Source organism: Meles meles, chromosome 1, assembly GCF_922984935.1.
Source record: "Meles meles chromosome 1, mMelMel3.1 paternal haplotype, whole genome shotgun sequence".
Taxonomy (NCBI): Eukaryota; Metazoa; Chordata; class Mammalia; order Carnivora; family Mustelidae; genus Meles; species Meles meles.
The window spans coordinates 1,692,810-1,707,656 of record NC_060066.1 but is presented as its reverse complement, the minus strand read 5'-3'; the positions used below and the strand labels follow the sequence as shown (position 1 = coordinate 1,707,656).

Below are 14,847 nucleotides of genomic sequence, written 5' to 3'. Positions count from 1 at the left end.
GGGCACCCCTGAGTGTGGGCAGCAGCTGGACTACCTGAGGCCCTTTCTGCGGTGGGAATGGGCCAGCACTCTGGGGGTGCGTGGAGGTCGACCTGACCTCCGACCTCCGGACAGCTGGAACCCGGGCTCCAGAAGCTGCTGCTGCCCACCGTGGGGATGGCAGCTAGGCCTCGGGGCTATTTAGTGCAGAGCGACCGGGGGATCCAGCCTGTCGGGAGAGCCCCCCACATGTCTCTCTGCGTCCCCACCCCAGAGCATGCCGGCCCCTTTTCCTGTCCACCCCCGCCGGGCAGGCATGCCGGATCCTCATGGATGGGTCGTGCGGGAGGGTCGTGTGGGGGGCGGGAGCTGGAGCATCTCGCCCTGGGTGGGGTCTTGTGGCAGGAGAACCCTACCTAACAGACGGGGCTCTGGTGGGGGCCGGCGGCCAGGCCCAGGAGAGAGTCGGGGGTGCTGGCGAGCCTGTGCCGGCGGCCCCATCTCCTGGCCTGGGGAGCGGTGTCCCTAGGGCCCGTGCTGCGGGCGGGAGCCCTGGTGTGGAGCCCGGAGCCCGGAGGGCAGTACCCCGCCCCCACACCCCCGTGCTCTTTGCCTGGCAGGTGAACATGGTCATCGGGATCCTGGTGTTCAACAAGCTCGTGTCCAAGGACGGCATCACGGACAAGAAGCTGAAGGAGCGAGCAGGGTAGGGCAGGGCCCACTGGGGCGCCTCCCCTGCCTCGAGTCCAGAAGACCCAGGGCCCACTCTCCCCGCCAGCCCCCAGAGCAGGCAGGGAAACTGGAGCACAGAGGTCTGCGTAGGCTCCCAGCTAGCCCCGGCCTTGCCCTGTGCCTCAGTTTCTCCGTCTGGCCTGTGGCCCATCCTCAGAAACTGGGAAGCCATTTGTTTTCAGGGTCCCTGCAGGGTCCACTAGGGTGGGGGGAAGGAGTCCCCCGGCCTCCCCCTTCCCTACCGCGGGGTCGGGTAATCCCCAGCAAGGACGTGACCTGCCTGTCTTTGTGGTGCCTTCAGCGGCGGGAGGAGAGTGCAGGGGTCAAATAGGGTGTCCGTCCTGCATGGAGAGCTGGGCCCAGAGAGGCCGGTGCACGACCAGAGGCCACGTGGTCCCAAGCGGCTGGGCAATGTCCAGCAGTGAAGGCCAAGTGTGTTTGGGACAGCATCGCTCCTCCAGCCCCCCAGGGCATGGCAGCACCGGGGTCATGGAGGGGGGCCGAGGACAGGCTGAGACAGACCCTCTCCATCCTGCCCCAGCCCTCTGAGCCCTCCTCGCCTTGCCTCTGCCTACTGCTCTGTTCGTCCCTCTGCCCTGCTGGTGTCTGCGTGGGGGTTCCGCCCTGTTCCCTCTGTGCCCGTCCTCCATGTCTGTCTGTCTCCCTCCTCCTCCTGCACCCCCGAGTACGCTGGCTTCAGGACACCATCCTTTGGGCTCCCTGATGGCTTCTGGTCGTGGTCAGGAGCCTGCCGTGTGGCTTGGGAGGATGTGTGGGATCCGGAGGCTGGCCTCGCCGTCCGTGGCCGTGGGTGCCCCTCTCCCTGGACAGTGGGCACGCAGGCGGCCTACCCCGCCCACCCACAGGTGTTTCTGGGGGGCCCCGGGGTGCCCAGGCCGGAGTGCTGGGGCAGCTCGCACGTGACGCCCATTCCCCACCGGCGCGTTTGCTTTGTGTCCTACGAGAACCCCTGAGCCGACTCTCCTGTTCCGTCCCCATCTGTGCGGCCGAGGCGCCCGGGGTCAGGTGGGGTGAGCCGCGGGTGGTACGGCGGGCGCGGGAGCCCAGTGTGTCCGTACAGCTGGCCGGCTCCCCAGTCCTGGCCCGGGGGGGCAGTGGGTGCCCTGGCCCCTGGGTGCGCTCGTGGTACGCTGGCGGGTCCCCCACGGATCAGAGGCTCCCCGCGTGCTGCCGTGGGCTCGCTCGCGCACGCACACCCGCACACACGCGGGGCCTGTGGGAGGACGCTGGCAGCTTCTCCCTGGTGAAGCCCTGGCCCCTGGCTGGCGTGGCACGTGGTCAGGGCAGACTTGGAGGCCGTGGCCTCCCCCCAGGAGTTCTGCTGCTTTGTGCAAACGTGGACAGATTGGCTCCTCTCTTCTTGCGCAGGCATGCATGGGGGCCGGACCCCGGCGGCCCCCACCTCCCCGAGTCTCCCCTGCGTCCCCCGGAGCCCCTCCGACCCCCCAGGACCGGCCCAGGGGACGCAGGCCGACCACTGCGGTCGGTGAGCGCTCCACCCGTCCCCGTGAGAACTGAGAACGCGGTCAGCTCTTGTCTTGGGCTTTGCATTCCACTGCCGGGCAGCTGCCCCAGCCCCTCGGACGCGCCCTCCAATGGGCGGAACGTGGAGCCCTCCCTGCGGCCCACGCCACCTTCCAGGCCGCCGGCCGTGCCCAGTCAGACCCTCTCCTTCCCCGCGTGCGCCCGTCTCCACGCTGCTCTGAGTCGCACAGTTTGTTTTAAGCTTTTTCTGTCCTCTCTGTCACTTCTGCCGTCCACTCTGGGGGTCGTCCCCTAGGCAGCCCTTCGCCAGGCTCCTCTCCCCCATCCCCCAGGGCCTGGGGACAGGGAGGGCTGGACAGCTGGCGCCGCCGGGACGGGATGGGTGTGGGTCAGCTTGAGAACGCGCTCGGCTGGCGAGTCATTGACGTGTGGCCGTGCTGGGGCCTGGGGTGCGCCCTGTGTGTGTGCGTGCGTGAGCCTCTGTGTGTGCACGTGCGTGAGCATGGGTGTGTGCGTGCGTGTGCGTGTGAGCGTGTGGGTGTCTGCGCGTGCGTGAGCGTGTGGGGTGTGTGCGTGTGGGTGTGTGTGTGTGCGGACGTTGCTGCCCGGTGGCGGCTGCAGGTTCGGGGCAGGTCGGGTCCGTTGAGGCAGAAAGCTGTGGGGGGGGCCCGGCGAGGATGGGGCCTGGGGGTACGGACTGTTTGCCCTGCCCTGTGACAGGCTGTCGTGAGAGCCCTGGGGGACGTTCCGGGAGAGGCTCTGCCCCACCTGCCCCACCGCTCCCCCCTCCCTCTCTCCCCACCGTAGGGCGTTGGACTTTCCAAAGGGCCAAGTGGCCCCACTGCCCTGGGCCTCCCTGCTCTTCCGCGCGGCCCTTTGCCCCGGCAGAACCCGCAGAGGCTGGGCTGCAGGAACCACAGTGATTCCCAGGCCCCAAGGAGCGCGACTCCCAGCAGGATGAGACTTTCCTGGGAGAAGCCTCGCCCTGCGCCCAGCTCCGAGTACAGCCAGGGCAGGTCTGCTCCGGAAGGGAGGACAGAGGCGAGGGAGCCCCACCCGCCATGGGGAGCCACAGACACTCGGGGCTGGGGAGGACGGGGCGCGGAGCCGTGGAGGGCGGCTTTCTCGGGCTCTCCAGCGGGTGCCACCGGGGCCCCCACCCTGGGAGGAGGGGTGAGGTGGGTCTGTGAAGTCTCATCGGAGCTCCTGGGAGGGCTTCAGGGCAGCTCCTGGCTCTGACTCGAGCCCCTGGGGAACCTGGCCAGGGAGCTGTGCTGGAGCAGAAGTAGGGCCGGGATGGGGACCTGGGTCCTGGCACGGGGTTGTGAGGGGGACAGGAGAGGAGGAGGGTAGAGGGGGAGGAGGCGGGCCTGTCTCCTGTGCCCGTGCCCAGGCCGCACAGATGGGGTGCAGAAGCTGAGGGCACAGTTCTGGGGAGGGCCCCTGCTCCCGCCCCGACTAAAGTCCTGCTGGTTCGGGGGTCTTTCTCCAAGCCGGACTTGAGGTCCTTCTAGCTGCTCTCCCATCGGACTGTGCTCCCCCCGCCCCCAGCTCCTTCCTGTGGCCCCCGTGGCCCCTGTGGCCCTGCCTGATGTTCCTGCACCCCTCCCCCTGCCCACTGCCTGCTTCTCCTGCCCCACCCGCTCCTGCTTCTGTCCTGTGAGCAGGAGAGTCGGTGGTCCTGACCCCAGCCCCTGACCCCGGTGATGACAGGGGCCCCGGCGGCTCCTTGGAGCCCCCGCGAGCCGTCTCCTGCCCGGGGGGCCAAACGCTGGAGGTCGTCGTGGTGGTGAGGGTGGGGTCAGGCACATTTCCCGGACACCTGCCACACGCCAGCCGTCCCGCCGGAGCCGTCTGCCCCCAGCACACGCCTCAAGGACTCAGCACAGTGACAGCGCCGCCCGGCAGAGGCAGGCTCAGAGCCGCCACGGTGTAGCCCACGGTGGCAAAGGGAGGCACCCGGTGGCAGAGGGCAGTGCCTGCCTCGGGCACTCCTAGAGGCCGCTCTCCCCTGGGGACCAGCAGAGCAGGGCCTGCTGAGAGCTGAAGCGCCCGTGGGTCTCTGTTTGTGTCTCTGCCTCCCCTTCCCCTCCGTCTGGCCATGTCTGTCTGTCTGTCCCCTCTGTCCTCCTGGAGCAGCTCTCTAGTCCTCTGTGTTTCTCTCCCTGTCTCTGTTCAGAGCTCGGAGGCCGGGCCAAACACCCCCCTCCACAGCCGTCTTCGAGTTGGGGCCCTGATCCCCTGGCGGCGGGCGTGGCTCAGAGAACCCGGGGAGCGGGAAGCAGGAGGGGCTGTGGCCCCCCAGCTCCCGCCTCCAGTGGGCATCCCTCCTGTGGCCTCCTGGACAGTTAGGAACCTGGGTGTCCCCGAGAGGTCCCTCCGTCCCTGCTGCCCAGCCTCCAGGGACCACGCTCAGAGGCTCCAGCTGCTGGGCTGGTTGGGGCAGGACTCTGCTCCCCAGGAGGGATCGCCAGGGCCACAGAGGGGAGGGGGGAGAGGAGGTGAAGTCTAGTAGGGGTGGGGGGCGGAGAGGGCGACAAGGGCCAGCCCTGACGTGGCCGCCCGCTGCGCTGTCCCCAGGGCCTCGCTGTGGAGCTCCTGCGTGGTGCTGCCGCTGCTGGCACTGACCTGGATGTCGGCCGTGCTCGCCGTCACCGACCGCCGCTCCGCCCTCTTCCAGATCCTGTTTGCCGTCTTTGACTCGCTGGAGGGCTTCGTCATAGTGATGGTCCACTGCATCTTGCGCAGAGAGGTGGGCGCCCCCGGGGCTGCTGCGGGCCACGCCTGATTGCGGGCCCCAAGGCTGCGCCGGCACGGGGCCCCAAGGCTGCGCCGGCACGCGGCCCCCGGCTGCCGTGGACGGTGGCTCCTGTGTCCGTCCTTCTTCCTGAAGATGCCCCTGTGCCCCTGGAGGGCTTGGGCAGCGAGGGGGACTCTGTCCTCCAGGTCTTTGGGACCCGGAGGCCCGGAGACATGTGCAGCTTTCAGCAGAGCTGAGCCCCCCGTCCTGAACGGGAGCAAGGGAGGGCCATCAGACACCGTCCCCACGGCCAGTGGCCGGCGACAGCAGCTGAGGTCTGGGACCCGCTCCCCTCTCAGGAGGGCTGAAATGTGGAGAAATGTGCTCTTGGCATGGGTGGAGAGAGGCCGTCGTGAGGCCGAAGGGGCAGGAGTGGGTGGGGTGGGGGGTGGACCCGCGGAATTACCTCCCTTTCCCTTTGGAACCTCCTAGAAAGATAGCGAAGTGACTGGAGAGCACTTAGATTCGAAAAGATGAGGACAGGAGAAGGGTTTTGCATTGAACCCTGGGTTTTGGGGAGAGAAGGACAAGGGGCCACGAGCCCAGTCCACCCGAGGAGGCCGGGTCCACAGCTGGTAGTGGGGGAGGCCGGGCAGCCGCTGAGCCGCACCCCAAAGCCGGAGCACTTCTAGAAGGGGCTCCCGGGCCCCCGGGATATGCAGGGAAGGATGCTGTGGGCGGCTGGCAGTCCACTTCGGGGGCAGCTCAGCCCCCACCTGGCATCCCCCACGTGTAGCCCCACTGTCCCAGGTGGGGCCCTGGTCTGGGGTACCCTGTCCCCGAGGCCCCCGGGCAGGGGGAGAGGTGACGGGAAGACAAGAAGCCTGCGTCTTTGGTGTTGGGACGGCCCCGTGGACAAGCTCCTGCGCATAAATGCATGGGTGGCCACAAGCATCCCCTCTGAGATCCAGAGAGCCTGTGCCCAGAAAGTCAGATCCTTGCAGCCACCGGCCCCCAGCACGGCCTGAGCCGACAGCTGCAGAGAGAGGGAGAGGCTGCGGCTCCCCAGCCCCATGCGTGCCTGGCCCCGGCCGTGTTTACTCACGGTCGCGCTTCTCACTGTGGCTTCGGTGGGGTGGGGCCAGACGTCATCGTCTCCCCAGGTGCGAAGGCCCCGCTTGTGGCCCTCGGCTGCCCTCGGCTGCCCGGCTTCGGAGACGAGAACGGCAGGTTACCAAGAAGGAACATCCGAGAATAGGAGGGAGTTGGTAGGAATTTAAAACCCGGGAGCAGAGGCGGGACCGTCCAGCGCGGGGTCCACACGGGGGAGAGTCCAGTGCCCCGGAGACACAGGATTTGCCGGGAGGGCTGGCTTCCCCGTCAGCCTCTCTCATCTCCCACACGTGGGGTCTGCACTGGGGACCCTGTGGGCAGGGAAGAGTCGGGAGAGCGCCTCCATGCTCCGGCCTCTGTAGGCGGGACTTCAGGGGGCCGTGCTAAGGAAGACAGGCTGGGAGGGGGCAGGCAGGGAAGCTGCGATGCCAGGCAGCTTCAGCCTGCGCAGTGGGCGTGGAACGTTTGGGAGGTGGATGACTAAGGTGGCCACCTGAGTCTTCTGGGGGGTATGGAGGGGGTAAGTCTGGCCAGGTGGCCTTCCTGGAGGAGGAGGCCACAAGGCACTTGGGGAGACCATCTGCTTTTCATGCCAGGGGAGGAGGTGCTTTCCCTTTGCCGTCTCCTGGACGGCGGCCTGCCTCCGCTGGGCACGCAGTAGGTGCTTGAGAGGTGTGCCAGGCGGTCAAGGGCGGGAGGAAGGCACACCTGACAGGAGCCCGAGCGGTTCGGCGGGTGCCTGCGGCCCCGGAGCCAGCGAGACCCCAGCACAGCCGCTCATCAGCTGTGTGGCTGCAGGGAGTGGGGACAGGTCCCCAGGTCTGCGCTGGGTCTAGGTCTGGGAGCCCGGGACCCCCAGCCTACCCTCCTTCCAGAGCTCCCCCGCTCACTCCGGATGCCTCCTCCAGGAACCCCTCCATGCTTTCGCCGCCCTGGTGCCTCCCTTGTTCCCTTTGCACATCACGGCCATGAAGGGGCAGCTCCTTGAGGGCGGGCACTGCTCGCCCGGCACCCGGAGCACTCGGTGGCAGAGAAGGAGCCGGCCTTCGCTCCTTGCTCACGCTGACCAGCCCTGCCCGTCCTCTATGGACACGCTCTGTGCTGGCTGCTTGCGTGGCCCCTTTCTGAAGAGCCCGTGGCCACAGCGTGAGACCGCCCTCGACGGAGCGTGCCCCACAGATGTGCTGTGCCCCCCAAGGGCCCTTGTGGACGCTCGGGTGTCTCCAGGGGGTGAGGCGGGGCCCTGGGCTTGCCTGGACGGTGTGGACCCCAGTGCCCTCCGCAGCCTGACGGCAGGTCTGTTGGACAGAGTCCAGCTGGGAGGGCCGTGGCACATTTACGGGGGGTCGAGGTGCCCGTGAAGGGCACAGAGAGACCCTGCGAGAGGGAAGGGAGGCAGGGCCCCGCACACAGGCTCCCCTCACGGAGGCACAGCCCATGCTGCTCGCCCTGGCCTTGCCGCCGACCCACGGGGCCGCAGTCGGGGACTGCCGTGGACCGCTCCGCTCTCTCCCCCCAGGTCCAGGACGCCGTGAAGTGCCGTGTGGTGGACCGGCAGGAGGAGGGCAACGGGGACTCGGGGGGCTCCTTCCAGAACGGCCACGCCCAGCTCATGGTAGGGCTCCGAGCGTGTGTGCCCCAACGCTGCCTCCCTGCGCTGCTCTGGGCTCCGGCGGCCCCTGGGAAGAGCTCCGAGCCCACTGTGAGGCTGGGGACACTGAGGCTCGCCAAGGTGACATCACCGGCCGGGGTTTGGGGCGGGCAGGACCCCGACGGTAAGGGTGTGGGGGGCTGGCATCGGTCCACCCCCGTCCCCGTACCACAGCGTGCTTGCAGGATGCCGGCCTCCGGGGGCTGTCGCCTCAGCAGCTGCCCCCCCCACGCCTCCCACGCCCTCTCATTGCCCTCCAGCCTGGCCAGGATGGGGCTGGGCTCCCTCAGGCGTCTCCATCCAGGGGACCAGCCTGGGCTGTGCACGCACCCTGCCCCCCACCGTGGCCTTGTTCCCAGCCAGGTCCCCTCGGGCCCTCCAGCATCGCACCTGCCGTTCAGCCTGAGGCACGGCGCGGCCCTCCCACCCCGCTGCCCGCCTCGCAGGTGTCCGCTGAGATGCCGCCTCCAGGAAGTCCTCCCTGACCCCCACGCCCACTCCTGCCGGCAGGCCTCCCATTCAGGTCCTGGTGGTGCCCGGGCTGGATGTCCCTGCCCCCCACACTGTCGCTGGGCTCCTGGCGGGCAGGAGCTGCTCACGCAGGCCTTGGGGTGCCCGGCCTCCTCACGGGGGCTGTGAGCGTCCCAGGCAGGGCCTCAGCAGAGCCCAGCCAGTGGACCTGCGGAGGCTACTTGGATCCTCAGGGCTGAGGGCAGGGGTCCCAGACTCCCAGGCACTGCTCCCGGCCTGACCTCTGACCTCAGACTTTGAAGTCTTCCCAGAAGCCCACCTTTGCGTTTATGCAGAGGGAACCTCCAGGTCTGAGACGAGGGCCCCGCCACGCCCTGCCCGTGGTGCCCAGGCCGGGGTGCCCCGCTCACCGGGCGCTCTGAGGCCGGGGACGGTTGCCCACTGCCACGGGCGGGGCCCCCAGGCTGGGTCGTGGCCCGCCCTCTAGCAGGGCCTCCGGCTCCAGGGACGGCCGGTGTCCCCCGGGCGCCGACGGCCGTGTCCGCAGCCTGCTCTGCCTCTCTGGCTAGCCGGCCTCCATTGCCTCGTCCCCAGGGCCTGTGCTGAGGACGACAGGTGACGCGGGGCAGGCGCCACGGCAGATCACCAGCAGGCAGCGGCCTGGGCCGCAGGGGCCGCAGCGTGAGACACTTTGCTCGCCCACGCCATCGGGGGATGGGACGGACAGAGCCGCCGGGAGGTCTTGGGCTGGAGTCCCAGGGAGCCGGGGACTGGGGAGACTGAGGCAGAGGCGTGAGAGTGTGAGCGAGCTGCCGTGGACCGGCCCCCGCTGCCCGGCTAAGCCGCAGACGCCCGGGAGGGAGCTCCACGCACACTCACGCACACACTCACACACACTCACGCACACGCCTCCAAGGTATAGCTCAGCTCCACCGGTTCCCGCCAGCCCGCAGGCGGCGTGGTGCGGGCAGCAGCCAGGCTGCTCGCTCGCCGGCCCTCACCCCCCGACCCCCGCCTCTGTCTTGCAGACTGACTTCGAGAAGGACGTGGATCTGGCCTGTAGATCAGGTGAGCGCCTGCCAGGTGAGAGCGACAGGTGGCCCTCGCCCGGGTCCACTTGCTTCTTCTTCTTTTCTCTGTGCGTCTGTCTGTTCATCTGTCTGTCCTCATCCCACCACGGCCTGCCCCAGCCCAGGCAGGGAGGCGGGATCGGCTCCGCCCAGCTGGCGGGGACGCCGCCCGGAAGGCCTGGTCTGCACAGCGCCCGCCTCAGCCTGGGCCTGCGCCCGCCACTTCCTGCCTCCCCACCCGCTGCCCTGTGGCCGCAGGTCCCATCTCTGGAAACCCGTCCTGGAGCTCTGGCTCAGCAGGGGTGAGGCCCGCGCTATGCAGGGCAGAGCTCTTAGCCCCGGGGGCAGGCCGTGGACCCCCTGCGTGGGGCCTGGCCCTGTCCTCTCCCCGCCGCGCCCCTTGCCTCCGCAGCCACACACAGTCTCCTGTTCCTTGCTTTCCACGCTCTCGGGAGGGGCCACGAGGCTGGGCGAGCTGTGTGAGACGGGGGCTGCCCGCCTCCGCCCTGTCGCCCACCCCTGCTGCCCTCCCTCGGGCCCCACACTGTGTTGTCCTTGTGTCTCCATCCCCACTAACCCCGCAGAGGAGGCTCGGGCGTGCTTTCGGAACGGGGGTGGGGGCGGCAGCGGGAGCGGGGGAGAGCACAGAGAAGGACCTACCACTGGACCCTAGGCGAGCACTGAGTTTTCTGGAAGCAAATGGAAAAAGGGACTAATTGCCCAATGAGAGGGAGCCCCTCAAGGGTCATCGTCCTGGGAGCCAGGCGTCCGAGGCAGGGACAGGCGTCCGAGGCAGGGACAGGCAGTGTCTTCCAGAACTGTGGAGACCCAGCCAGCCACAACTGCCTTGCATCCGTCGGAGAGAGTCCAGAGACAGCCGTGGGGGCAGGGGCTGGGGCGGCCCTAGGCTGGGAGTGTCAGCTACTGCCAGGTGGACCCAGGAGGGCTTCCTGGAGGATGTGGCCTTTGGGTTAAGTGAGGAACTGGACAGAATGGTCTTGCATCTCCTGTCTTGGTCTTATGTAGTCTAGGCAGCTGTCCTGAGAGATGGCCCCAAGACTCAAGGGCCTTCAGAGGCTGGGGTCCAGCCCTGTTCAGGTGGTCCCGACCACTCCGAGGCTCTGATTTCTTCCTCATCAGTCGGCTGGCCCAGCGGGGCCTGTGGCCTCTCAAGCAGCTGGTGGCCGGGGGCGGGGGCACAGCAGCGGGGGCTGGGGATCTCGAGGAGTCTGGGGGTAGGGCTGAGGGCGCCGCGAGCCTGCACCTGGATCTGAGCGGGGGGGCGCGTCCTGGGTCCATGGGGCTTAGCGCACGTTCAGGAGGACCGAGAGACCCCAGTAGGAGGGACCCTGCAGGGGCGCAGACTTGGCGGGGAAGATGGCAGGTACCGCGCCGGGCCACCCGGAGGACATCAGCGTCTGGAGGCTGGACACAAGCCGGGGCTGGGAGCTGGCGGAGCAGAGGGAGAGGACCGACCGGGGTGGCGAGGGACCGGCCGCCGCCGGGAGGCTGTGCGCCCACGGGCGGCAGGCGAGAGGCAGCGCCGCTGGTGTGCGGGGGCTGGGCGGGGGTGTGGCCCCCCAGCCAGCAAAGAGAGGGCCCTGTGGTCACAGGGGGCTTTCGGGGACGGGCCCTGAGGGGGCAGCGGTGCAGAGCTGGGCTCAGCAGCTCTGTGCTCTCTGCCGGCCCGGGAGGCTGCATTGATTGGTAGGGCCAGGTGGGTGGTGGGCCCGCGGGAGCCCGGCTCGGAGGTCATGCGGCCCCCTCCCCGGCAGCCGAGCGGAAGTGGGGCAGCTAGGCGTCTGGGGCACGGCAGCCCCCCATGAGGAGCTGTGTCCCTGCACTTCTAAGACACATGGGCTGGCTGCGGGGTCCTCGGGGGCTCCCAGCTGCCAGGAGAGCAGTGTGTGGGTGGCGGTCACTTGTCCTCCTGTCTGTGGGGGCAGGCAGAAGCATCGCATCTTCCAGCCTCGTTAGAAACGGCAGAGGAAGCCGGACCGCTCTGGCACCGGACAGCACGCGGCAGGCCCCCCACTGACCAGGGCCAGGGTGGTCTGGGGGGCCCGGGCGCCAGGAATCGCAGCTCCGGAGCCGTCAGAGGGCGCGCGCCCGATTGGGGCCCGGCCGGGGCACCGCTGAGGCCGCCCTGACCCCCACCCCCACCTCTCCCCACAGTGCTGAACAAGGACATCGCGGCCTGCCGGACGGCCACGATCACCGGCACGCTCAAGCGGCCGTCGCTGCCCGAGGAGGAGAAGCTGAAGTCAGCTCACGCCAAGGTGCCGCCCACCAACTTCAACAGCCTGCCCGCCAACGTGTCCAAGCTGCACCTGCACGGCTCGCCCCGCTGCCCGGGCGGCCCCCTGCCCGACTTCCCCAACCACTCCCTGACCCTCAAGAAGGACAGGGCACCCAAGTCCTCCTTTGCCGGCGACGGGGACATCTTCAAGAAGCTGGACTCGGAGCTGAGCCGGGCCCAGGAGAAGGCCCTGGACACCAGCTACGTCATCCTGCCCACGGCCACGGCCACGCTGCGGCCCAAGCCCCAGGAGGAAGCCAAGCACAGCCTCCACCTGGACCAGATGCCCCAGACCCGCCTCATCCACCTCAACATGGCCCCCGACGCCGGCCTCCCGGCCCGCAGCCCACCCACCCGCCAGCCTCCCGGCGCCGGGCCCCCGGAGGCCCCCCCCGCCCAGCCCCCGCCGCCGCCGCCCCCCCCCGCCCCCACCCCCCACCCTGGAGCCCGCGCCCCCCAGCCTGGGGGAGCCTGGGGAGCCCGCGGCCCATCCAGGGCCCAGCTCAGGGGCCGGGACCAGGAACGAGAATGTCACCACCTTGTCCGTGAGCTCCCTGGAGGTGAGGGCGGCCCGGGAACCCGGGGGGGGGGGGGGCAGGGCCTGCTGTGGGCGCCGCTGGTTTGGGTGCCCGCGGCCCAGCCGGTGGGGCCCACGGCCAGTGCTAGGAAGTCCGGGCCTGGGAATGCTGGGGAGCAGCGTCCCGGCTCCCTGCTGCCGGCAGGTGTTCCCTTGACAAGAAGGGGAACAAACGGGCTGCTGACAGGGCGTCCCCTGGGACTCCCTCCGCCCGCCCACCGTCCTCTTTCTGTCCTCTAGCCACGCTGCCCCTCATCCTGCTGGGCCCTCATGACAGGGAGCTCCTAGTCTCTGCCGATACAGGGGCCTCCCTCCCTGCAGAGGCCACCGAGCTGGGCGCGAGTCCGCTCAAGTCTAGCCCGTCCCTCACCTGCGGTCAGAGCAGCGAGTCCCTCCACAGAACAACCTGAAGCCGAGACTTGACCCCGAGCCCCCCCACCCCCAGCCTGTGCAACATGGGGTCAGAGCCTGGAGCGGGGAGCACCGCCCGGCGCCCTCAGGGAGCCCCACCCTCCCTAGGCCATGCTCCCACCCCCGGGTTCACGGCCTCTGGGGCCTCTCAGCTGGGCCGCTGGCCTGCGTCCCATGCGCCTTGTCCCTGGGCCCATGTCGTGGGCAGGCTGAGCCAGAGACCCTCGCCCAGCGCCGGCCCTATCCTGGAGGCCAGAGGTGGCCTGGAGGACAGTCTGGCTCCTCTGAGCTGGGACAGGAAGTGGTGACGAGGTTCTGTAGGCTGACCCTCACTCGGGCCAAGAGGAGGCCTGGGGCGAGGGGGTCCCTGGTCTCCCCCGTCTTCAGGCAAGGAGAGGCCGGGACCTGCGGCCTGGGAGGTTTTAGGGAACTGCTTGCAAACGCACACGAACCCCTTCTCCCCACAGCGGCGGAAATCACGGTACGCGGAACTGGACTTCGAGGTGGGTCCTGGCGTTCCCTCCCCCACACGGCCAGGCCAGGTGCTCTGGACCCTTCTAGCAGGCAGGCAGGGGCGGGGCAGCTCCCCTCTTCCGGGCTCAGGCTTCGCCCCCTCCCACCCTGCAGAAAATCATGCACACGCGGAAACGGCACCAGGACCTGTTCCAGGACCTGAACCGGAAGCTGCAGCACGCCGAGAAGGACAAGGAGACCCTGGGCCCGGACAGCAAGGTCTGGGGAGGCAGGGCCCTGGGGCGCTGGGGGGGGGCAGCACAGGATGCGGGGTGCTGTGGGAGAGCCTTTAGGTCAGGCTGTCTCCTGCCTTTCTTCTTCCCCCCTTCCTCATTCATTCATTCTTCCCTGCGACCTTTCCCAGATGCTGGCCTGACCAGCCCATGCTAGACTCTGGAGGGCAGGACAAGCCCATGGGCCTTCCTGGGCAGGGGGAGGGTACACTGGGTCCTGGGGGCCCGCCTGGAGGGGGAGGGGGAGGCGGCCCACTGGGGAATAGTCTGTCACCTCCTGAGGACAGCCATGGCCAAGGGAGCGGTTTCAGGCAGGTGCCTCACAGCAGGCTGTCGCCACCCACCGGGGACCCCACAGCGAGGACCCCACAGCGGGAGGCTCTCCGCCGGCTCTCCCAGTCTCCCTCCCCTGTTCTGACTCTGCCTTCCTTCCCCCTCGCTCCCTCCGGTCTCATCTTGCTCCCTGGCCTCCGTCTGGGCCCCGCCCTCCGCCCCCGCCAACGGGCCAGCAGCCCGAGAAGCAGCAGACGCCCAACAAGCGGCCCTGGGAGAGCCTCCGGAAAGCCCACGGGACGCCCGCGTGGGTGAAGAAGGAGCTGGAGCCACGGCCACCGTCGCCGCTGGAGCTGCGGAGCGTGGAGTGGGAGAAGTCGGGCGCCACGATCCCGCTGGTGGGCCAGGACATCATCGACCTCCAGACTGAGGTCTGAGCAGGTGGGCGGCGGCCACGCACCGGGCCACGAGGAGGGATGCTGCTCTGCCCGCTCCTGCCACGGGACGGGCTCAGACGTGCTCTCGGGCTGCGGGGCCGGACCCGCGTCCTGGCCTCAGGGCCAGGTGGAGGCCCGCAGTGCTGGGACCAGAGCCAGACGGGACAGGAGGCGCCGGCGGCCCCGGGGGAGAGCGGGCACAGGGCTCCGGAGGCCGGAAGGTGCCTCAGACTCTGCCCTTCTCCAGCCCAGCCCCCGGCAGGCAGGCGGGCGGGCCGCGGCGGACAGTGGCCGGCCCGAGTGTGGCCAGCATCCCCAGGAGGCCTGCCTTGCTGCCGCAGCAGAGGACCAGCCTGCTTGGCCCAGCTGGCCTGGCACCATTTTTTAGACACCCCTACCCCTTGGGAAGCAGCCAGCCCCCCCCCTCACCTTTCCAGGGCCCGGGGCCCCTCCCCAGACCCAGGTGGAGAGCACAGTCCTCTCTCTTACCTGCGCCGACCCCAGGGGCAGGACTAGAAGCCCACTCCGGGAAGAGCAGGGGTGGGGAATCTATTTTTTCTCTCCTTTTCTTTTCTTCAATAAAAAGAATTAAAAACCCACGTCCCGTCTGTGTGGCCTCTCTCTGCAGCCCACGCTGCAGGCCCCATGGACTTTCCACCCCTGCCCCCTGCCTGGGTGTCAGGAGCCATTCTGCGTGGACCTTGACGTCCAGGCCTGAGATCATGCGGCCCCCAAGGGCACTGTGGGGCTGCTGATGGGGACCCCCCGATGCTGGGCCCCCTTGTTCTCACCGCAGACCTTTAGACCCGCAGGAGCCGTGGGCGTGGGATTTCCCTGGGCTC

At 69.0% G+C, this 14,847-nt stretch overlaps 1 protein-coding gene across 1 annotated transcript in view; it reads left to right on the top strand.

The window, feature by feature from the left end:
- The window catches only part of ADGRB1 (adhesion G protein-coupled receptor B1), a 76,299-nt gene extending 61,695 nt beyond the window's left edge, over positions 1-14,604 (top strand). Inside the window, 9 exon segments of the mRNA XM_046014090.1 lie at positions 600-685; positions 4,798-4,969; positions 7,590-7,685; positions 9,221-9,275; positions 11,438-11,984; positions 11,986-12,121; positions 13,017-13,052; positions 13,177-13,281; positions 13,808-14,604. Coding sequence (XP_045870046.1) covers positions 600-685; positions 4,798-4,969; positions 7,590-7,685; positions 9,221-9,275; positions 11,438-11,984; positions 11,986-12,121; positions 13,017-13,052; positions 13,177-13,281; positions 13,808-14,005 — 1,431 coding nt within the window. The 3' untranslated portion in view covers positions 14,006-14,604.
- Positions 14,605-14,847: the final 243 nt, after the last annotated feature.